This window comes from Microcaecilia unicolor, chromosome 2 (genome assembly GCF_901765095.1).
Source record: "Microcaecilia unicolor chromosome 2, aMicUni1.1, whole genome shotgun sequence".
NCBI lineage: Eukaryota > Metazoa > Chordata > Amphibia > Gymnophiona > Siphonopidae > Microcaecilia > Microcaecilia unicolor.
In genome coordinates, this window is record NC_044032.1 from 597,175,958 (window position 1) to 597,199,303 (window position 23,346).

General features: G+C 41.8%; 1 protein-coding gene across 1 annotated transcript in view; it reads right to left on the reverse strand.

The window, feature by feature from the left end:
• The window catches only part of TLL1 (tolloid like 1), a 499,423-nt gene that overhangs the window by 189,714 nt on the left and 286,363 nt on the right, over positions 1-23,346 (reverse strand). The window contains exon 7 of the mRNA XM_030191579.1: positions 17,228-17,333. Coding sequence (XP_030047439.1) covers positions 17,228-17,333 — 106 coding nt within the window. The remainder of the gene's footprint in view (positions 1-17,227; positions 17,334-23,346) is intronic.

Here is a 23,346-nt window from a genome sequence, read left to right on the forward strand (position 1 = left end):
GCTTGATGAATCCCCTCCACAGTAAATTAAGATGGCCAGCAAAACTAAATTCAAATATCTGCATGCAAACCCCATACTGGTCTTTAACACTGCAAAAAAAAAAAAATCAGGGCGTCTTTTACTAAGGCATGCTCTAGACGCCCATAGGAATGCATTGGTGTCTCTAACGTTTAGCCCACCCACAATTTTAGTGTCCACCAAAACTGTGAGTGTGCCTTAGTAAAAGACCCTCTGAAACTTTGCAAGCTTCTCATCATTCAGAAAAGGCATTCGAATAGAGATTGATCCCAACATAAAAGATATCATTTAACTCAAATATTAAAAGATAATTGGACTGGATTACATGGAACAGTCAAATGAAACATCTAAATTCTATAAAATATAAAATAATGACACATACAAACTTAAATGAAAATAAATATGGAGCCATACTGTTGAACAAAGCAGAAAACAAATCAATAAATGCATGTACTTCTTAAGTATGCTAACATTTAGTATCATTAATATTTTACATACATTTATTGATTTGTTTTCTGTTTTGTTCACCAGTATAGCTTCATAATTATTTTCATTTAAGTTTGTATGTATCATTTTGTAAAATTTTAGGTATGCCATTATTTTTTATTAATGTATTCTATAAATGGTTTTTAGATTCTTGATGCACCCTGTAGAAAAAAAGTATCATAAAGACAATATAATCAATGAATGTGGTACATGGAGTGGCATTTTCGATATGAAGTCTAAGTCGGACTTTGGATATTTTGCGCTAAACATCCTAAATCCAAATAGGAAATATAGCCACTTTCAAAACCGAAAAACATCTTTACATTTTTTTGAAAATAGCCACATGCTAGATGTTTTTGTACTCTTTGCATTTATGTTTTTGGTCAATTTTTGAAAAAAAAAAAATGTCCAAGTGCAAAATGCACAGAATCAAGCCATTGTGATGTAGGAGGAGCCAGCATTCTTAGTAGACTGGCCACACAGACATCCCAGAAGAACAATGGGGCACCCTAGGGAGCACTGCTGTAGACTTCATATAAAAGCTCCCTAGGTACAAATCTCACCATTGGTCCCTTATCTTCTCTTGTGAGCCCTCTAAAACCCGCCACCCCCAACTGTACACCACTACAACAGCCCTTTTGGGTGAAGGGGCCACCTATATGTGGGTACAGAAAGTTTTTGGTCAGTTTTAGAGGACTCACACTTTCCACCACAAGTGAGACAGGTAGAGTGAGAAATGGGCCTGGGTCCCCTTCTCTACTGTCCACTGCACCGATCACTGCACTACTCCAGGGACCTGCTTTGTGCTCTAATAGAACTGGCTATGACATCTGAAGCCGTCATAGATACTGGCAAGAACTATTTTTATTCTTATCTTTGGGGAGTGGTAGGGGGTCAGTGACCACTGGGAGAGCAAGTGGGGGTCATCCCTGATTCCTTCTCATAGTCATCTGGTCATTTAGGCATCTTTTTCTGCCTTATTCTACTAAAAACAGGTCTAGATCAAAACGTCAAAGTTTTGGCCCTAGACGTGTTTATTTTGTTCCATCATGGCTATAAAACATCCAAATGTAAGGAATGTCCTAATCACCCCCCCTAAAACACCCCCAACATGCCTCATTGTGATTTGGATGGACTGCAGATGAATTGCATAGATAAACATCTGCAAAATAGGTTTCAAAAATACCAATTTGGATGCTTTGAGAAGAAATACATCCAAATGCTGCATTATGACTGTTTTTGAACATTTTTTTTCTTTCAAAAATGAGCCCCACAGTGTCAAAGACTGAAAGGAAACTAATAGAGTAATCAATTAGAGAAGAACTTTCAAGACTAGTTGAATAAATTTAAAGTTACTTTTCTATAGTATATACAATAATGCTACAGAAGGGAAAACTAATACTGCAGTCCTGCTACGTCTCTGACTGACCTTGACTAATCAAATTTTCCCACTCCAACTTATGTTGCCTAGCTATAATTAGGCAGTAAAAATAACAAACAAAAAATTGATTCAACAGGGTTTTGCTCTAAATAAATATGCATGAAAAACATTGATTTTCACAGGTGGATTTTTTTTCCGATATTTGGGGTTATTTTGCTCTTCTGTGGCTCAAAAAAAAGCTTTGACTATTAAAATGATGTTGTTTAGCCCATTAGAGCAGAGGTGTGCAATTCCCAACACATACGCTAACTCAGCACCATCTTAAGATGCCTCAAGTCAAATTCCTTACCTCATCCCTCACTCTCCCCCCACCCCAGAAATGCAGCAAGTAGGAGAGCAACAGTAGCTGGTACAGCTGCACCAGGAACTATTGTGCACCTCAATTAGACGTCCACTGGGCTACAGCAGAACCAGCAAGTGGAGGAGCTCAAACAGAAGCAACTCATATGTAGAGTGGCCAGCGCACAGGGGCATCAGCATTCCTGCTGTCAATAAGGAACTCTTGTGCAAGGTATATTCATACTCATATTCTTCAATTTCTATCTTTAAAACGCTAAGTATAAAAGGATGCATTCTCAAACTTTAACTTGCCAGGCCCCACAAATTTGGAATGCTTAACCTATTAGTCGTAGGTCAGAGACTAATTACAAAGGGCCCGATATTCAGCGCCATTTAACGAGCCAGGAACGGCTCTTGGATGGTTCAATAGCGCTTAGCTGACTAATCACTAATATTCAGTGTCAGATAGTTGGCTATCTCTGCTGAATATTAGCAGTTAAAGCAGCTAGGCAATAACCAGCTATGTCGTGTGACTAAGCCGGCTATCTGCGAATATTCAAGTTCTTGGCCAGCTAAGTTTGGCAGGCAAATCAGACCACATAATTAGCAGGCATATCTTTGTCTGCTATCAACTTAACCGGCTAGCACTGAATATTCACATAGCCAGTTAAGTTAGAGCCAGTCAAAATATACCCACAATATTCCATGCTGGTCACTGGAAATGGACCATTATTGAAGATCTAGGGTTACTGCCGCCAGCATCAGCTAACTACGCTGTCTGTCATTGGTTGAGTATCAGGAGGTTAGTATTTAGGAGAAAATTGAAAACGTTTTTATTTTCTAAAAGTGTATATGTCAAGATGATGATTAATAATGTTGTAAATTCTTCCTAGTATTGTGCTAGCCTCTTTCTACTGTAAACCCCACAGAAATAGACAGTTGGGTAATAGCGGTATACACAACTTTATTGTACTGTATCGTATATCTCCAGTTTTCAGTCAGCAGCATGGACTTATGGACAGTTGACAGCAGTGTGAGCCAAAGCAACGCTAAGCATACATAGCACTGCCAACCCTCTGGACCCCTCCCCCTTCTACCAGTACACTGCAGACTTGAAAGAGGACACACACTAGTAGAGGGAGGAGGAGTCATGAGCACAAGCACCTATGAGTATGCATTGAGTTCCCATGGCAGATAGAACAAGAAGCGAGTATGGAATGAGCACATTGCACACTTTCATGAAGGGTTTGAACTGATACTATCATAGCTGGTTGAAAATATTGAGGGTATGAACTGACGGAGGATGGTTGAGAACAGGGGATCATCGACACCATCAAATAGCATCAGCACAAGGGATTACGGACACCATCAGATAAGTCCGATTTTTTATCCTCTGATTAATCTATTCATGACTTTTGGTGAAATTTATGGCACAATTTACTACTGCTTCTACATCTGTGATTTTTGAACCCATTGTTTAGGTAGGGAGCTGGACTTTAGTGCAATGATGGTGATTGGTGTTGGTATCAATGGAGATGGCTCCTGGTTTAAGATATGCACTCAGTTTTGAGCATTATTCACTAGTTTAACATAAGTTTTAATGATTTAATAAATAAAAATATAAACATAAGTATTAAAGGTTTCTATATCAGTTTGGGATCTAACTTTCTGTGCCATTCTTGAATTTACCCCACAATGTCTAATTTCCTTGGCATTATCCATATAAGGAACGGGTAGAGGGCATGTTAAGTGAGGGCGGCAACCAAAAACTATCCATTTAGTGGTGACATTCAGCTGCTATATGGAAAGTTTCTCTATTTAGTTTAGACCAGGGGTGTCTTACCTCGGCCCTCACCAGGTCAGGGTTTCAGAATGTCCCCAATGAATATGCATTAGATTTATTTGCATACAATGGAGGCAGTAAATGGAAATAGATCTCATGCATATTCCCTGGGGAAATCCTGAAAACCCCACTGGATTGCTGCCCTCAAGGACCAAGGTTGGACTTTGTACATAACAGGCGTAACAAACAGAGAGGCACTGCATTCACATAAAGCATTCACAAGTATATGGCCGTGAAGCAAGTCTTCCCCCTATTTCCCACAGAAGGAAAGGGAAGTAGTTTCTCTATTGTGTATATTCCACCGAGCCACAAACAGCGCTCAGAGTGGAATATATAACCAATACTGACAAATATAAAACACAGTCATTGAAACCATAAATACAAGCAATTCTAAGGGACAACCTTGAAGGCATAACTGAAAAAGAATGCATTTATCATCTGGTGAAAGGACAGAAGCAAATGACATACGCTAGGTCCAGCAATGATCTCTGACAGAAGAACATCTTTTACATAGAGAACAGCAAGATGATGACTGCTAGTCTTACATACAGACAAAAAAAACATATTGTATATACAATACACAGGTCTGCTCTCCTTAGACACTCTTCCAAGTAACCATCTTAAACTGCATTTACCAGATAATTAGAAACTAATATAATCCTCAGAAATTGACTTATAAATGCATGTGTACCAGCATATACCAATAACCTGGTAGCAGAGTTTTGGATAAGCTGTAACATTCACAACACTTGCAACAAAGCAATGAAGTCCTGATGTACATGACATTATAATAAACTCAGACAGAAAAGATTAAATGCTCTAAAAGAAAAGTCCAAAAATTTTGAAGACTAAAAATGTATCTTCACAAATGTAGCCTTTTGACACTGCTAACAAAAGAAAAGAAAGAAAGAACAGGAGCCCAAGGGGATTCTTCTGGCTTTGGTCACCACCAATCTGTCTCAGATATGATCACTCTCAAATCATGCTCTTGTGTTACTCACAAAACTTCACTCCAAATACTATTCCCTTTGGGCTTATGCAGCCCAATTTCATTACACTGCATTTTTAGCCTTAAGTCTTAGCTTCACTAGATCTCTATGTTTTCCATATCTTTTAGGTCATCTACTCAGTTGCAGATTTTGGCATCATCCAGCAGCCCTTCTGCAATAATCACTTACAAAAATGTCAACAAGAACAGTGTCAAGGTCTGATCCCTGCAATACACTGCTGGTAATGCCTCTGTCCTTGAAGTGAATTCCATTTACCACTTGCCTTTGTCATCTCCCTCTCAACCAATTTCTAACCCAGTCAGTCACTTTAGGGCCTTTACCATAGGCACTTAGTTTATACATAAGTTGCATAAGGTTTTGGAGACCTCTCATTTACCAGCACAAGTGTTGACAGGTAGGTGGGGGGGGGGGGGGGGGATGGGCCAGGGGCCACCTGGCTGAAGTGCACTGCGGTATCCACTAAAAGTGCTCCAGGGACCTGCATACACGCAGGCCTCTGGGACTTGTTGCTACTATAAAACATTGGCACACCAGTTGACACCTGAAGACTAATCTCTCCGAAAACATCTTTTATTGGAATAAGCACGCTTACTCACAGTTAACTGCAGATCAGAGGTTGTGCCCCACTGGCAACGAGTTTCCCTGGTACTGAGATTAGCAGTAGGTCAGAGCTGGCAGAATGGTGTACAATGCCCTCTTTCAGCTACATTCAAGGTAAGAACTAAGTTCTGTAACGTGGCTAACATGTGAAAGGGATCTAAAACTGGCTTACAAAAATGGCAACTACCTCATGGACTACCGGAAACAAAACAGGGCACACTCTGACCCAGTAGAGGGAAAAGCACCATGGGAGTAGAGCCTACCAACTACCAACATCGTGAGCATTTGCCACAAGCTAGTGGAATCACGGAGCCCAATACCCTACACCCACCACAATGCATTGCTGATGTGACTCTGCAGTGCGCATAACAGAAAAGGTGTCACACTCACCCGAGAGCCACATCAGAACCAGGGAAAGGCTGTCACAGGATAGAACACATTCTGCTGTCATGGATGTGGGTACGGCATTTGAGGCTGGCATAGAGGCTAGAAAAAATGTTTTTAAAGTGGGTTTTGTTTGGTGGGAGGGGGTTAGTGACCACTGGGGGAGTCCGGGGAGGTCATCCCTGATTCCCTCCAGTGGTCATCTGGTCAGTTGGGGCACTTTTTTGTGACTTGTTCGTGAAAAATAGGGTCCACAAAAAGTGACCCAAAATTGCGGTAAAAACGCCTTTTTTTCGATTATCAGCTAAAGACGCCCATCTCTCCTCGGCCGATAACCATGCCCCAGTTCCGCCTTCACCACACCTCCGACACGCCCCCGTCAACTTTACCCGTTTCCACGACGGATTGCAGTTGGAAACGCCCAAAATCGGCTTTCAATTATACCGATTTGGGTGCCCACGGGAGAAAGACGCCCATGTCCCGATTTGGGTCGCAATATAGGCGTTTTTCTCTTTCGATTATAAGCAGGATAGTCTCCCAAGTGGTTTTACAGCAATTTACATTGATGAAACTGCATAATTATTGGGAATATTTAGATGTACAAAACAAAAGTTATATTCTAGCTGAATTTGATTGTTGAACTGAAATTGTTTTATCAAGCTGTATCATTGCTGGCCACACCTAGAGACCTTTTTTTGATACAGCACTTGGCTGACTCACTGGGACTTATGGTTCCACCCACCCTCCCCAGGGTTCTCTAGTCATGTATAGACAAACCAAAAATCATTAACTTTACTCCTCAGTCATACACAGGAGACTGTTAACCCTATCTTAGTACACCTGTTCATACCCATTGCAACCAATCAAGATGAATTTTATTCTCTATAATAATTGTGGTGCTTTAGTTCCAAGGCAAACCACCTGGAGACTTATGACTTGTGCTATCTGTCTTCAGCTTGCTCGTATAAAACAGGAGCTCAGCAAACTAAAGCAAGGATTGGATGCACTTAAAGCAGCTTCTATCACTTCTTACCACTGCCACAGAGGATAAAACCACCTAAGAACAGATGGTTCACAGTAGGCTCAGGCAGAATATTTATTTGTTACATTTGTACCCCCACATTTTCCCACCTATTTGCAGGCTCAATGTGGCTTACATAGTACCGTCAAAGACGTTCGCCAAGTCGGTTGATAACAAATACAAGGTTATATAGTGATCGAGTGAGGTAGTTGTGAAGGGTCGAAAGGAATGAAGATTTATGTTGTCCAGTACGATCATTGGTCATGCTGTGTTGCTTGGTGTAGGGGTTTACGTTGGATTGTTGGGGTAGGCCTTTTTGAAGAGGTTGTTTTTTAGTGATTTCCTGAAGTTCAGGTGGTCATGGATTGTTTTCACAGCTTTTGGGAGTCCATTCCATAATTGTGCGCTTATGTAGGAAAAGCCTGATGCATAAGTTGTTTTGTATTTTAGTCCTTTACAGAGTTGGGTAATGTAGGTTTAGGTGTGATCGTGATGATCTGATTCTGTTTCTTATTGGTAGATCTATAAGGTCTATCATGTATCCTGGGACTACTCCATGTATAATTTTGTGGACCAGAGTGCAGATTTTGAAGATGAACCGTTCTTTGATTGGAAGCCAATGCAGCTTTTCTCGGAGGGATTTGGCACTTTCGAATCAGGTTCTGTGCCACTACATCATGTGGCACAGAAGCATCCACCCTCACAATTCTGTGATGCCCTTGAAAATAGAACTGAGGTGAAACAAAAAGCAATGAATGTGCCCAAAGATAAAAGACACCCCCAAAGCAGTAATATTGAAACATTTACAAGAAAACTGTTGCTACTAGGGGATTTCATTATCAAAGGCATTAACTTTGAAACACAGTTCAAGGGGCCAAACAAAGTGAAATGCCTTCCAGGCTCCTCAGCTACCAGGAGTACCAAGCAAATAATGACTATAACCAGAGAAGAATCTAAGGAGTCAAACACTGATGTTGTTATCCACCTTGGAACAAATGACCTGCCTAATAATACCCCACTTGCAGTGCAGAGAGCTTTTCAGGAATTAGGGGAGGGGTTAAAACCATTGGTACAAACAGTAGCTTTTTTCTGAAGTACTACCTACTTTTGGAAAGGGAGAGAAAAGATTGGAAGTACTGAAAATTTCAATAGCTGGTTCAAAACCTGGTGTCATTGGGCAATACATAGAAAAACAAAAGACTATATTGTAAAGATGGGCTGCATCTCACTGTGTCAGGAAAAGAAATCCTTGGGGAGAAATTTAGGGCTAGATGCATTAAAGTCCTCGAAAGATCCGTTCCCTTACTGATTCCATAGCGAATCGGTAGGGAACGGTCATGCATCAAGGAAATGGAATGCAAATGAGCCACTCATTGTAGCTCACTTTCATTCTCTATTCCCTCGGAAACCAGTTGGCCAGTCGGCCGGTCGAGCATGCGCAGAGCAGCCAAGCATTATGTTGGCTGCTCTGCGCATGCCAAAGAAGTCCAAAAAGGACGTCCCTGATGAGCACTTGTCAGAGCCGTGGGCCGGAGCGCAAGCTGCAGCTGCTGGTACAGCCGGTGATCCCTGATGCTCCACTCTCGGAAGAAGGGGGTGGATTGCGGCTGACTGTGCAGACCCTCCTCCCTGGGAACGCGCGGCTCTGGGGACGATGGGAGGGGGTGAGAGTTGCACCAAATTACCACCACCGGCATCAGGACGCGTGTGTGTACTGTGATGCGTGTATGTACTGTAAGTATGCTATTCATACCAATGCGATTAAGATCCCTGGATTTAATAGATATTTTTATCTACAATCGGTTACTAATTGTAACAGTGAGCAAATTGTATATTGCATAGTGTGTCCCTGTAATAAATACTATATAGGGCATTCTAAGAGGAAGTTAAAGAATAGGCTGGCCGAGCATGTTAGCAATGTGAGAAACTTGAGGATTGAAGCTCCTTTAGTTTCTCACTGGATAGAACAGAAGCACAGCGTGGAGGACATCAAATGCTTGGTTTTGGTACAAGTTCCTTTACTTTTCCGGGGAGGGAATGTGAGTAGTCAGCTGTTCAATATAGAACAGCGTTATATATTCCAGTGGAACACCGTTGCCCTGATGGGTTTAAACCTAGAGGTTGAATGGCTGTGAGGGTCATGACATATGAGGGGTGGTATGAGCGGGTATTTAATTTGTGAGCGAGCTTGGTTGATGCATGATTTGGCGTCACTTCCGACTTCTGAGGTTTGGAAAACAGCCCCTTGGGTAAGCTGCCGGACAGTTTATTTGAGGATTTACAATGTTTATTATATATGATTATATGGAAATATTTGAGAAGGTAGATATGTGTAAACAGGGATGTGATATGTGTATGTTTTGAGGTTGTGGAGTGTGGTTCTCCTGAGGAAGATGGTAACGAAATGCGGTCTCGCACAGAGAATCAGGAATTGTTTTTTTTTAACTTTGAATTTTTATTGAAATAACATCTCAAACATAACAACGAGCCATTGGCTCCAGCTCATGACAATGCAACAATTTAATTTTTTTTTTTTTATTATCATTTTTATTAATGACCAAAAGATACAGGTGACAATAAAGTGGAAAAAAAAAACATTGCATTACAAGTGTGTTCCAATAATCTAATTACATCCATGTTCAACCTGGTCATTTATAATTTTTGCTTTCATAATGTGCCTATCTAACCTCCCACCCTCCCACCTCCCACCCACCCTCCACCCTGCAAGCTTACCCATTCAGAATTCTACTGCGAGCCATGGGAGTCAAGGTATCCCAGAACAGTAACCAACATTGTAATAGTCGATCTCCTTTTGGGGATGCTAAGTCATTTATTTCCCTACGTTCTAGGGCTCCTAGGGAGATCATAAGGGATCGCCACCGTGGCATGGAAGGGGGTTCCGATGAGATCCAATTCAATAAAATCGTTTTCTTTCCCATAGCAGTCGCCCTGCGTAGGAACGGTAACATACCCCTCCTTCGGTTCCCTCTCACCTTATATTTGTCAAATAAAAGGGTAGGTAAGGGGCACCACTGCAACCCCCAGATACTCGAGACGAATGCACAAAGCTGTGTCCAGAAGACACGGACCTGGGGGCACAACCAGAACATATGTCCCAAATGCGCCCCAGTTCCCGCACACTTAGGGCAGTCATCCAAAGGTCTTAAGGCAGCTCTAAACGCTCTATGTGGCGAAATATACATTCTCATGTTAAATTTATATTGGGATTCCTGCAGTGTCACCTCTCTAAAGGTCTTATACCCCATTGCCAAATTAGCCTGTACCATCACTCCAGTAATAGAACAGCCCAAGTCTCTAGTCCAGGCCCCAGCAATCTGATCATATGATATCTCCGGGCAAAGCTCTTTGAGTTTAAAATGATAGAATTTTAGAGGAACCGAAAGCTGCGCCTCCAAATCTAGCAAATCTGTAATTTGTCTTCGTCTCTGCGAGGTCAACGACGCTCGGGGGAGGGAGGCAATGTAATGGCTCAATTGCAAGTAGGAAAGGGTAGCCTGTGCTGGAAGTCCAACATTCTCACACAAATCCTTGAAGGACTTACATTTGCCTTCTTTTGTTAATACTTGAAACAGGAATATTATCCCCCCCTCCCTCCATGTCTGAAAAGTCTCAGTATCCGTGCCCACTGAAAAATCTACATTGCCACCAATCGGTAGGAAGGGGGAAGAGTGGCACTCGAACCCTCCAGCTTTGCCCAGCCATCGCCATGCACGTCTCAGCGGCGTGAAAAGGGGAGCATATCCTTTGGCGGTGGGTGCTTTGCCAACTGGTGCATGCAACCAATAGCTAAAGTGATATTTGCTCACTAGTTTAGTTTCAGGAATGGGAAAGGAAAAAAAGGATGTGCCCCTAAACCAATCCGTAAGATGTCTCATGCAACCCGCCACTGACATACGTTGAATGCTGTGTACACCCAATCCTCCCTTTTGTATTGGAAGGTATGTTTGTTGTAGTGTAGCCCTGGGTCTCTTCCCATTCCATAGATATCTAGCTAGTAATCTGTGTAGTTTCCGCTCGTCTTTATATAAGAAGAATAGAGATAGCACCTGGACCACATATAGCCATTTCGGAACCAGGACCATATTGTACAGAGCTGCACGCCCCCACAAGGACAGGGGAAGGCGCTGCCACATTTCTAAAGTGTGTTGAGTCTCTTTCCACAAGGGGGCTAAGTTGATTTTATAAAGTTGCTTGAGCGATGTTGGCAATCTGATCCCCAAGTAGACCAAGTAATCAGCGGTCCACTTCAACGGGAACCTTCCCTCCCAGCGCTCCCGCACGGAGAGAGGTATTGGTAGCACCTCGGACTTCTGTGAATTAAGTTGGAACCCCGAGTAATATCCGAATTCTGCTATGTGATCTAAAGCTATTGTCAACGATGTCTGAGGTTGTGTCAGTACTAGGAGAATGTCATCTGCATAAGCCAATACTTTAACATGAAGCTGTGGCAGCTGAACTCCCTCCACCCCTGGGTCTTTTATAATATTGCGCAGCAGGGGCTCCAAGTATATCAAAAACAGAAGTGGAGACAGGGGGCAACCCTGTCTCGTGCCCCGTCTTACCAAAAAACGTGGAGAACACATTCCATTCACTAAGACTCTGGCTCCAGGATCCGTATATAGTGTATCAATTGCATGCAAATACCACCCGGACAACCCTATGTATTTAAGTGTTTGAAAGAGATAATCCCAATTCACTTGGTCAAATGCTTTAGTAGCGTCCAGGCCTGCCAACATTAAGGGATGACCCGTGGCTTCCGCATACGCCACTGCCATCAGGGCCCTACGGACATTGAGACCTGGGTGTCTCCCCCGCACGAATCCCACCTGATGGTCCCCTACTAAAGCCGGGAGATGTATAGCCAGCCTGTCAGCAAGGACTTTAGCTAAAATTTTTACATCTACATTGAGAAGAGATATTGGCCTGTAAGACCCTGGCAAGTCGGGTGGTTTACCCGGTTTCGGGATGAGAACAATTAAGGCTTCATTCGAATCCCTGGGCAGCCTCCCCACTCCCACAGCTGCTTCAAGGTGAAGTGTCAGGGGAACACTCAGTTGGGTCGACAATAATTTATAGTATTCTGTAGAGAAACCATCCAGGCCCGGAGATTTTCCCAAGGACAAACCCTTGATCGTTTGTTGAATCTCTCGGGCCTGGAGGGGAGCATTCAACTGATCCCGGACCACCTGTGGCAGTACCGGGAGGCCTGCGTCTCTCAAATAATCATCCAATTTTGGTCCCCCCTGCTGCGCCTCCGGTTGGTATACTCGGGAAAAATAGTCTCTGAATATGGTCAATATATCCTTAGGACAAGATTTACGGGAACCATCAGGTGCCAACACCGTAGAAATAAATGTCTTCTCCGACCAGGCCTTTGCAACTTTAGCTAGTAATTTCCCAGGTCTATTACCATATTTGAAATAGTGATATTTACGGCCAAAAGCTTGCCTCTTGGCCCGTTCGTGGAGTAGTGAGTCTAGGGCCACCTGTGCCGCAATCACATTGTCATAATTGGTCTGGGTTCTACATCGTATGTGCGCACGTTTAGCTTGTTGGTATTTACGCTCCAGTAAAATTATGCCTTGGGAGATCTTTTTATTTCTTGCGCTTAAGTATCCGATAATTTCCCCTCTCATAACTGCTTTAGAAGTTTCCCAGAACAATGTCGGGTTGTCTTTGTGGGCTACGTTATCAGATTCAAACAGTTTCCATTTTTGTACTAGGAAATTGCCAAAGTCTCCATCCCCCGCTAAGTAGGATGGGAACCTCCATGACTTAAATCTGTCTACATTTTGTCCCAGTACTATATCAGCCCAGACTGGAGTATGATCTGATATCGCCATTGTTGCCATATCTGTCTTAACTACCCGAGAAAAAAGCGATGTGGAAACTAAAATGTAGTCTATACGGGACCAGGTTTTGTGGGCCTTCGACAGATGGGTATAGTCCCGCCTTTGCGGGAATAGTAACCTCCAGGGATCTACTAAGTCCATTAATTTACAGAGATAAGGTAATCCTTTACTGCGGGGTAGTGCGCTCCATGCCCCGACCGTCGAGCGGTCGAGGTCCGGGTCAAGCACTTGGTTAAAATCTCCCGCCACAATCCAAGGGGCCGTATCGTATTTGAGACCCAGATTTATCAATGTCTGGAAAAACTCTGCATCATAACCGTTTGGCCCATAAACCACACATAGGTAGTATTCCTGTCCCATAATATTGAGATGAAGTAGGACGTATCTTCCCTTAGGGTCTTTCCCTATTAATTTAGAAGTGCATGGGAGCCCTTTCCTAATCAATATCGCCACTCCTCCCCGTCTAGCCCCGGAGGAGGAGTAATAACACTCCCCCACCCATTGCTGGCGCAGCTTTCGGTGTTCCTCGTCTGAGAGTTTGGTCTCTTGTAGGCATACTATGGAAGCCTTTAGGCGGTTCAAGTGTGTTAAAATTTTTGATCTCTTAATTGGAGAGGTAATCCCCGCCACATTCCAGGTCACTAATCTTAAATGTTCAGTCAAAGCAATCTTCTAACTTCGTCAATTTAACATATAGCAAACCTAACTTAACGCCCCGGTTGCCCAGCCTCAACCAAAGGCTCCTTATATCAGCCAACACACATTCATACCATGGTTTACCCAAGCCCACAGCTCTTCTTTGTGTCCCTTCATCAATCTGCTCGCTTCTGCTTCCATTCCCTCCCTCTCCCTCCCCCTTCCCCTGTATCTCCCCCCCTTGTCCTCCCCCCATCTTCCCCCCACTAACTATCTGGCCTGTCTTACCAATCTCACTGCGTTCAGTGAGTGTAGCAGGCAGAGGTCTAGATGCTATAGGAGCCCTACCCTTCTTTCATATCAAAATAAATGTATCATAGTTAGTGTCTCACATAGCCCAGAAAGCCACCAAGATCACACCGTCAGGTATTCGAACAGCTTTCCGCTCCAGTCCATTCCTGAGCCATTCCGCCATATGTCTCTGGTCTACCATCTTGTTCACCCAGCCATTCGGTCTCACTCTTTTTCACAGTCAATTTTCGCCGTTAGCAGCCCAACAAGAACTTTCTAGAACTCAAGCAAAGTAGCAATCCAACCGGCAACTGCCAACCAAGAACTCCATCAACATATTGTGTGGTTAAACCATCTGTGGAATATAATGGCAATCCCCCCAATGTCAGGTCTGGTGATGATTCAACCACTCCGCTACAGCATCTGGTTCAGTATAAGTTGTCCAGGTTCCATTCGCCAAGATTTTCAAGGTTGCTGGATATTGCAGGGTGAATTTGAACTTTTTTTCCACTAAACAGGTGCAAACCGTGGAAAAAGCACGGCGTTGTGCTGCCAAAGCCGCAGAGTAATCCTGAAAGATACGTATTAAGGTTCCATCATACTTTGTAGTTTCCCTGCAGCTTTTATACTGTCGCAATATTGCCGCTTTTTGGGCATAACAGTGAAATTTTGCTATCACCACTCTGGGCCTCGATTCTCTTGTCGGCCTAGGTCCTACACGATGTGCACGTTCAATTCGGATCGTACGGCCTTCTCCAGCCTCCGGGAAATGTGCCTGAAGCCATGTTTCCAATGTGCGTTTTAAGTCTTTATCTGCCAAGGATTCTGCAAATCCCACAAAGCGGAGATTATCGCGGCGCGAGCGGTTTTCCAAATCTTCTACTCGCTGCACATTCTCCTGGACCAGGCGTTGTAGTCTTTCTATCTCTCCCGAGTTGTTTTGTTGACCATCTTCCACCTCCGCAACCCGGGCCTCCAGCTCCCCAGTCCGACGTGAAAGTTCTGTCGTGAGCGCCGACAGCCCCGTTATCTGGGCAGAAAGCTGATCAAACTGGGGGGCCAATGCGCCCACCACTGCTTCTGTAAGTTCTGGCAGCGTGAAATCAGAGGCCGGGCGGGAGGGTGAATTCGCCGGCGAGGCGGCCGCCATCTTGGATTCGCCAAGTCTCGGTTTCTCCTCTTTTTTCTTCGTGTTTTTTGCGGTTTGCGCCATCGCCGATCGCGTTAAATATTTGTCCATATACTGGGAGAGCGTGTGCGCCTTAGATTCTCTACTTTCTGGGGTCGGAGACGTCTTTAAAGGTTCGAATTTCGGGCAGGGCTCCCAGCAGCCGAAAATTCACTTCCTTCCCAGCTCACAGCATCACGTGACCTCCCCTGCAACAATTTAATTTTTATTTTAACATTATGCTTATAACCCTTTTATCCCCCCCTATTCCCCCCACCCTTCCCCCCTCACCCCCCCCCCACTAACCCCTCAACAACTGATTCCCCTAACAGCCCAAACCCCCCTAAACCCCCTCAATATCTGTTAGATGAATCCATTCAGGTGCCTCTGGAGAACCAGGAATTGTTGTGAACATTTGTATGCTGACGCGCTGGGGGTGTCCTCAGCAGCTAGGCTCTAGCTCCTCGCTACACTCTCTACAAGAAGTGGCCCGCATAGCAGTGGGTTTTGGAGGGCTCCCATTTACCACCACAAGTGTAACAGGTAGGGGGGGATGGGCCTAGGTCAGCCCGCCTGAAGTCCACTGCAGCCACTAAAACTGCTGCAGGGACCTGCATACTGCTGCGATGGACTGGAGTATGACATTTGAGGCTGGCAAAAAAAGTTTTGAAAGGTTTTTTTTGAGGGTGGGAGGGGGTTAGTGACCACTGGGGGAGTCAGAGCAGGTCATCCCCGATTCCCTCCGGTGGTCATCTGGGCAGTTCGGGCACTTTTTTGGGACTTGGACCTGAAAAAAAAGGGAACAAGTAAAGTCGGCCAAATGCTCGTCAGAGCCAGCCTTTTTTTCCCATTATCGGCCGAGGGCGATCATATGTTAGCCAAGCCCCCGCCCCACCTTTGCTACACTTCTGACATGCCCCCTTTCATTTTAGCCGCCCCTGCGATGGACTGTAGTTGAGGCCGGCGAAAATCGGCTTTCGATTATGCCGATTTCGCCAGCCTTGAGAGATGATGGCTGCCTTTCTCGTTCGAAAATAAGCTGGAGAGAGGCTCATTTTCAAAGCACTTAGACTTTATAAGAGCTTTGAAAATGAGCTTCATTGTCTCTTACATGTAATGTGTATGATTATTTCTAACAGTGCTGTATAAATAAGTCATAGTAATAGTAGTAGTACCACAAGGTTTAATTTTAGGCCTTCAAATACTCGGGTATATGCAATCCCACGGCTGAACAAATACACTGACCCTTTTAACCTCTCAGACTGTGATTATTATAATTTCAGCAGGCTTCTCTAAGCAGTTGTCTGAAAATTAAAATAATTCACTGTCACAAAGCTAGTGAAAAGCTATAAAAAATGTATACATGCTTTCAGCTAGCAATTTCAAATGTCAGAAGCATTAAGAAATTGGAACTACTGAAGAAAGGCAATATCTGAAAGATCAAGAAAATAGTTGATAAAACTAGCAAAAACTGATCAGATTTGCTACAGATCACTGCAAATGATCTTAAACACAAGTTTGATCAATATTTGAAATAATTCAGCTGGACAACTACTCCAGTGTTGGCTAAACGTTTTAAAATGTTCAGATTAACAGTACCAACCATGCAACACAGCCACAGGAAATTATTTCAGCAACTATCACCAAACAAATAAAATCAGATAAGTACTTGTACACTCTATTTCTTTCTTCTTAACACCCATTATTCTTTCCTTACACCTGTTATTCTTGTTTTGTAGGTTCCCCAGATTTGGGAGATCTTCTGGATACTCTGGTAAGTGTTTTATCCCAAACTTGTACTTTCCCGCATTAAAAGGTGCTAAGCCCAAATGTTACTGCACCTTAGTGGAAAGGTGGAAAAAGAAAAGTCCAACAAAACAAAAACAATTTCTAAATATAAAACAATTTCTAGATACAGTGAACTTCTGAATATAATTTAAAAACACAGAAGTGCAAAAATTTACCCACAAATAAATCATCAAAATTTCTCATTAAACAAATGCTTATCAATTTATTCATATAGAACAATAGAGGTTGTGATCTACATGCAGATAATCCACAGGAGGCTACTCTAGCTATGACTTATCTTCACTTTCTTGCAACTAACAAGCAACTGTGCTTATTCCAGACAGAGGAATGGAATTAAAAGTGAAAAAGGTATAACCTGAGATTCCAACCTTGAGAAGGTGTTCCTGGCATAGTGCATAATGCTGTCAAAATCATATGATTCCCCTAAAGAGTTCACTTCTCCGGGCTCCATCTTCAGAAAGTTGTACTCCTGACCTGCAATTTTGTGTAAGACAAGATTTTGATAACTCTTTCACAGTAACGTTGAAAAGAATTCTTCCTTCTTGTTTGGTCCTTAAAAGGGACTAATGAAATAAGTAGGCATACAAGATAAACTGGACATTAATATTAAGCAAAGATGGAGAGGGCAATTTTCAGTCCCCTTGTTGAAATCACAGGCTTGCAAGTAAAAGTACCTTTCAAAAAGACACGCTACAGCTTTTCTCTTTAAAAATGGCTTATCCAGTGGAGGCAACTGATAAAATTTGCAGTGCAGAATCATGAAATATGTACAGGGAATTAAGGAAGTAATATTCATCACATAAAAATGTGACTTAGGGTTATACATTCAAAAGTATACATTTGTTCAATGATGTGACATAAATATTTACATGTGTGCAAAGTCAATCTAAGAAACAAAGGAAGGAGGTCCAAGTCCTCACAAAATGTGCAACAGCAAACAAAAAAAAGTGAGGCAACAAAGAAACAAGGGTTCCAGGAGTGTGATTTAACGCCTTTAATTCTATCAACAATTCCAGTCACCTAGTGCCTGCATCAGGAATCGAAAGTGCCTGCAAGCAGAACGCCACTGGTTCTCTCATACAAGCGCTGTTAACTGCTGAATGGTTTAATGCCAAATATTGTACATATTCTGAATTACATTGTATCGCTGGATGTGACAGGTACTTTGAACTCTTGACACAGGCATATATGCCAAAATGCAGCCATATTGAGTTTAGTACATATATGCCAAAACGCAGCCATATTGAGTTTAGTACATACTAGGCAGAAGCTTAGCTGAAATTGGGTGGTGGAGCAGTTGGGGGGACGAGGGGGTGGTGGTTGGGAGGCGAGGATAGGGGAGGGCAGACTTATACGGTCTGTACCAGAGCCGGTGATGGGAGGCGGGACTGGTGGTTGGGAGGCGGGAAATACTGCTGGGCAGACTTATATGGTCTGTGCCCTGAAAAGGACAGGTACAAATTCAAGGTAAGGTATACACATATGAGTTTGTCTTGGGCAGACTGGATGGACCATGCAGGTCTTTTTCTGCCGTCATCTACTATGTTACTATGTTACTATGATACAATTAAAGGCGCTAAATCACAATCCTGGAATCTTCATTTTTTTGTTGCCTCACTTTTTTTCTAACACATTTAACCTAAGAATTAACTTGAAAAGTCAACTTTACATAGCACTTTATTTTTATAGCCACAATACCTTGCAGTTCAATCAGGTTACATACAAAGAAACTGGACAAACCAGGAAATACACTTACAAAATTAATAATTTAAAAACTAATACAATCACTCCCTTCCATAATTCAGAAACAAATGTGTCTTAAGCAATCACCTGAAATGTACATAACTTGATGCCTGCACTATCAAAGTTGAAATGTATTTACCTAATTTAGCTGCCTGATAATAAAGCAAAGAATGTATATATTTCTTTCTTACTTTACCCTTCATAGATGGAAAAGAAAATAAATTTGCTGATCGAGTAACACACGCTACAGTTGACAAAACAAATAAAATGGAGCTGAGCCATAAGAAATCTTACACATCAAACAGGATAACTTAAATATAACCCTTGCAGCTACTGGCAGCCAGTGAACCTTGGAATAATACATTGATAGGTGATCAGAACATTTTAAAGAATAAATCAGCCTCAATGCTGTATTCTGAATCATCTGTAACTTTCGCATTAGTGCTTGAGAGCAGCCTAAATAGATGATATTTCAATAGTCTAAAGAGCTAAGCAACAAAGCCTGAACCAACAACCCAAACTGATGATCCTCAAAATATTTACAAATACAATGTAATTTACGCATACGAAAACATGTTTTCTGAACCACCTTACTAACTTCAAGTTCCAAAGAGCCCATAGAATCCAAAAGCACCCCAAAAATCCTCATAGAGGAGGGAAAGGAGTAAACCTGATGATTAATAAAAATATTGGGTTCTATTACATAAGTACATAAGTAATGCCACACTGGGAATAGACCAAAGGTCCATCGAGCCCAGCATCCTGTCCACGACAGCGGCCAATCCAGGCCAAGGGCACCTGGCAAGCTTCCCAACGTACGTCCCTTGGAGCCAGTAAATCTACTGATAAGTTCTAACACACATTATAAAATTAACAAAAAGTCTGAAATGAATCAAAAAATATCTGAAGTCTGAGAAATAGTTTGAAAACAACCCAAAAATGAACCAAACTTTTATTTTTTCCATGCATATTCTCCTACCTCCTCCCCCTCCCCTTGGATACATGTAAAAGTGCACATAACAGGAGTGGACTTAGGCTTAAAGTACATATGGAGGTTTCATTTTGAAAATTTCTTTCGCACCTTGCTAGAAATATTTTGAATCTGCTTTCGTGCACGTGCGAAGTACAAGGGTACAGATACTCTGGCAATTCTGCACAACATGTGACTGCTCCCTCCCTTCCCCCCTCCCATCTCAGAGAATGGAGGTCACACACATTAAAATATATGGCACCAATTAGGTTAATTATATAAAAGTATTTTGATAATCAGCCATTTGCAAAGACATCATAAAGGTTTGCAGCACCAAAGAAAAATCAAATTGCACAAATAATAATCAATAATAATCCAAATCACAAAACAAGGTGACAGTCTACTATTGGGGTTCTCAGTCCAGTCCTCAGGACACACCTAGATAGTCAGGTTTTCAGGTTCTCCAGAATGAATGAGATGAATTTGCATACAATGGAGGTAATACATGCAAATTTATCTCCAGCATATTCATTGTGGGTATCCTGAAATTCTGACTTACTGGGTGTGCCCTGAGTATTGGCTTGAATACCCCTTGTCTAACAGGAGGGGGAGAAGTGAATTGCAACAGTGAATTACCATATAAAAAAGTATGATAACAGAAAACAAAAGGAAAGGTAGGAATAGAGGAAAATTGAAAAATAAAGGTCAATGATAAAAAGGGAAAGGCTGCCATTTTAATCATGTTTTGAGTGCAGTTTTTAACTTCTTTCTTCAAAGATTCTGCCTGTAATTCTGAAAACAAAGAATTCTATAGAGAAGGAGCAACACAGCAAAAGTCTGCTGAACAAGATGAATCAAGGTTGAATTTAGTTAAAGATGGGACCAATAACAGATTAGCCTTTGATGACCACAATGAGTGAGGAGTATATGAAATAAGCATGGACGAAAGGTAGAGAGGAAAGCAAATATGCAGAGCTCTATGAGCAAGCAGGATAATTTTAAATTGAATTCTAAATTTAACTGGCAACCAGTATTGGGAATCCAGTAAAGAAGTAACATTGTCAAATCAAGAAGCATTCTACAGACGTTTAACTGCCAAATTTTGTATAAGTTGTAAACATTGAATTAAGTAAAGAGAAAGATCTACAAAGAAGGAGTTGCAGTAATCTAGGTATGCAAGAACAAAAGCATGGAGGAGAGATTTAAGGGATATATTGTCTAAAAGATGTTTCCAAAAATTAATTTTCTTCAGGGCCCAAGATAATTTTTGAGTGGAGGAGTGGCCTACTGGTTAGAGAACTGATCTTCACATCCAGAGGTGCCTGGTTCAATTCCCACTGCTGCTCCTTGTAATCTTTGGGCAAGTCACTTAACCCTCCATTGCCTTAAGGGGCCTTTTACTAAAGATTAGCTTGAGTTATCTGCAGGAGGGCCCATAGGAGTAAAATGGGCCCTGCTGCAGATAACTTGAGTTAATCTTTAGTAAAAGCCCCCTCAGATTGTGAGCCCTTCAGGGACAGGGAAATACCTAGTGTACCTGAATGTGAGGTGTGAGCAAATCTAAATAAATAAAATAAGAGGCAATGGAGGATCCAGCAAGACACCCAAAGATGTAATGGTGCGTTTGAAAGGGATACCTGTTCCAATTCAACTTAGAGGAATTTACAATCAACTTGTTTGGTGATGACCAAGAGGCAGTTTGAGAAAGTGACTAAAGTGAGTGTGAAAAGATTCATCCCAAGTTTTATGAGTAATTAATAAGGGGTCAGTATTCAAAGTAATTGAACCTACTAGTGAGCAGAATTTTGTCCTTGATATTTAAGGCCAGGTTTGGCACTGAATTTCCATGTTTAATACCAGTGGCAGTCGACAGAACACCGATTGCTGCCAGCTAAATAGAGGGCCTTAACTGAATATCATCTGATATGTAATACCCAAATCCTGAATGAGTTGTTCGAGGAGTAATGAAAATATTAAAGTACAATGTTGCAAGGATAGAGCCTTGTAACACCCCACAAGAAAATGGCAAAGATGATGAAGAAGAGGTGTCAATGGTAACCTGGTCAGAATAAAATGAAAAATAACCGCAAAAACCAATTCAATGTGATCCCACTCAAAACTGCCTCATATAAACGTAGTTACAGAATATGCTCAGCAAGTTGTACACATAAATTCTAATTAGTGCCAATTACTGCTCACTATTGCTTGTTAAGTGCTGTTATCAGCACTTATTAGTTTGTTAAGTTATGTGCATTGTTATAGAATCTGCTTGGATTTCAGCCTGGATCTCTAGGCTCGCTATATAGAATCTGGGGGTTAGTGATATTCTATAAACATCGGTTAAAGTTAGGTGTCATTTATAGAATAGTGCTTAGCACTGGGAACCATGACTATATTTAGGTGTGACCATTTACACCAATGAAACTTTGGTGTAAATCCCCATGCCTAAATTAGGTGCAAAACTCTGTTATTCTATAACAATGCACATAAATTATGGGAATGCCCCCAATCTGCCCAATTCCCCTTTTTGGACTCATGCTTAAAATTTACATGCAGGTCCTGTGCCTAAATTTATGCACATAAATTAAATATCACCAAATAGCACACTGTGGGGACTAGTCATCCAAGCAAGTAATAGATGTCCCAAACAGTTATATCTAAAGCAGGAATTCACAGCATATCATCTAATGCGTCTAATGCATGGGGATAATCAGATTAGAATGCTTCCCACAACCATATGAACAATGTTGTTCCCTCGCACAGGCGAATTGGTGTGGAGCAAATCCTCATATAAATCCCCTTACTTCTTTTTTCTTTTTATCGATATACATCCATCTTTTATATATCAAAACTGTGCAAATTCACATCAATAAATATATACATCCTTTTTAAACAGTCACTTATCTGTAAAAGGCAGCGATTTAACAGTAACATTTTTTGAAATACAGGGATAGATGCAGGATGAAACGTGAGCCTCTTCCTTGATAAAGCTTTATGCGAAACTTGGCCATGTCGGCGGGGGTTCCCTGTTACTGTTAAATCGCTGCCTTTTACAGATAAGTGACTGTTTAAAAAGGATGTATATATTTATTGATGTGAATTTGCACAGTTTTGATATATAAAAGATGGATGTATATCGATAAAAAGAAAAAAGAAGTAAGGGGATTTATATGAGGATTTGCTCCACACCAATTCGCCTGTGCGAGGGAACAACATTGTTCATATGGTTGTGGGAAGCATTCTAATCTGATTATCCCCATGCATTAGATGCATTAGATGATATACTGTGAATTCCTGCTTTAGATATAACTGTTTGGGACTTAAATTTATGCACATACATTTTAATTTAAACCACTTAGAACTAATAGTTGCTTGCTAAGATAATTATCAGTGCTAATTGGCTCATTATTCAAATAAATTCTACGCATGTCCAAAATTCTGCAGGCAATTTTTAGCAACTTTGATAGAATTTGGGGGAAGTTGTCTACAGATTGAGGAAATGTTGGGTGACTAATAAAATGGAATAAATAATGATATAAATAAAATATACGTACTAGAATTATAGTTCACACATTTTTACTGTAACATCTTGAGGCAGAGTAAGAATTTCCATTTCCCTAGGAGGTAAAAATGGCTTGAAAGTAGCATCCTTGCAATTTAGACCTTGGTTTCAATGGTTGGTTTCAACTATTTCTCTTCCACTCCACTTTTAGCAATAGAGGTAGATTTCATTCAGTGGTGGGAGAACAGCAAAGGACTACTGTCACTGCATGG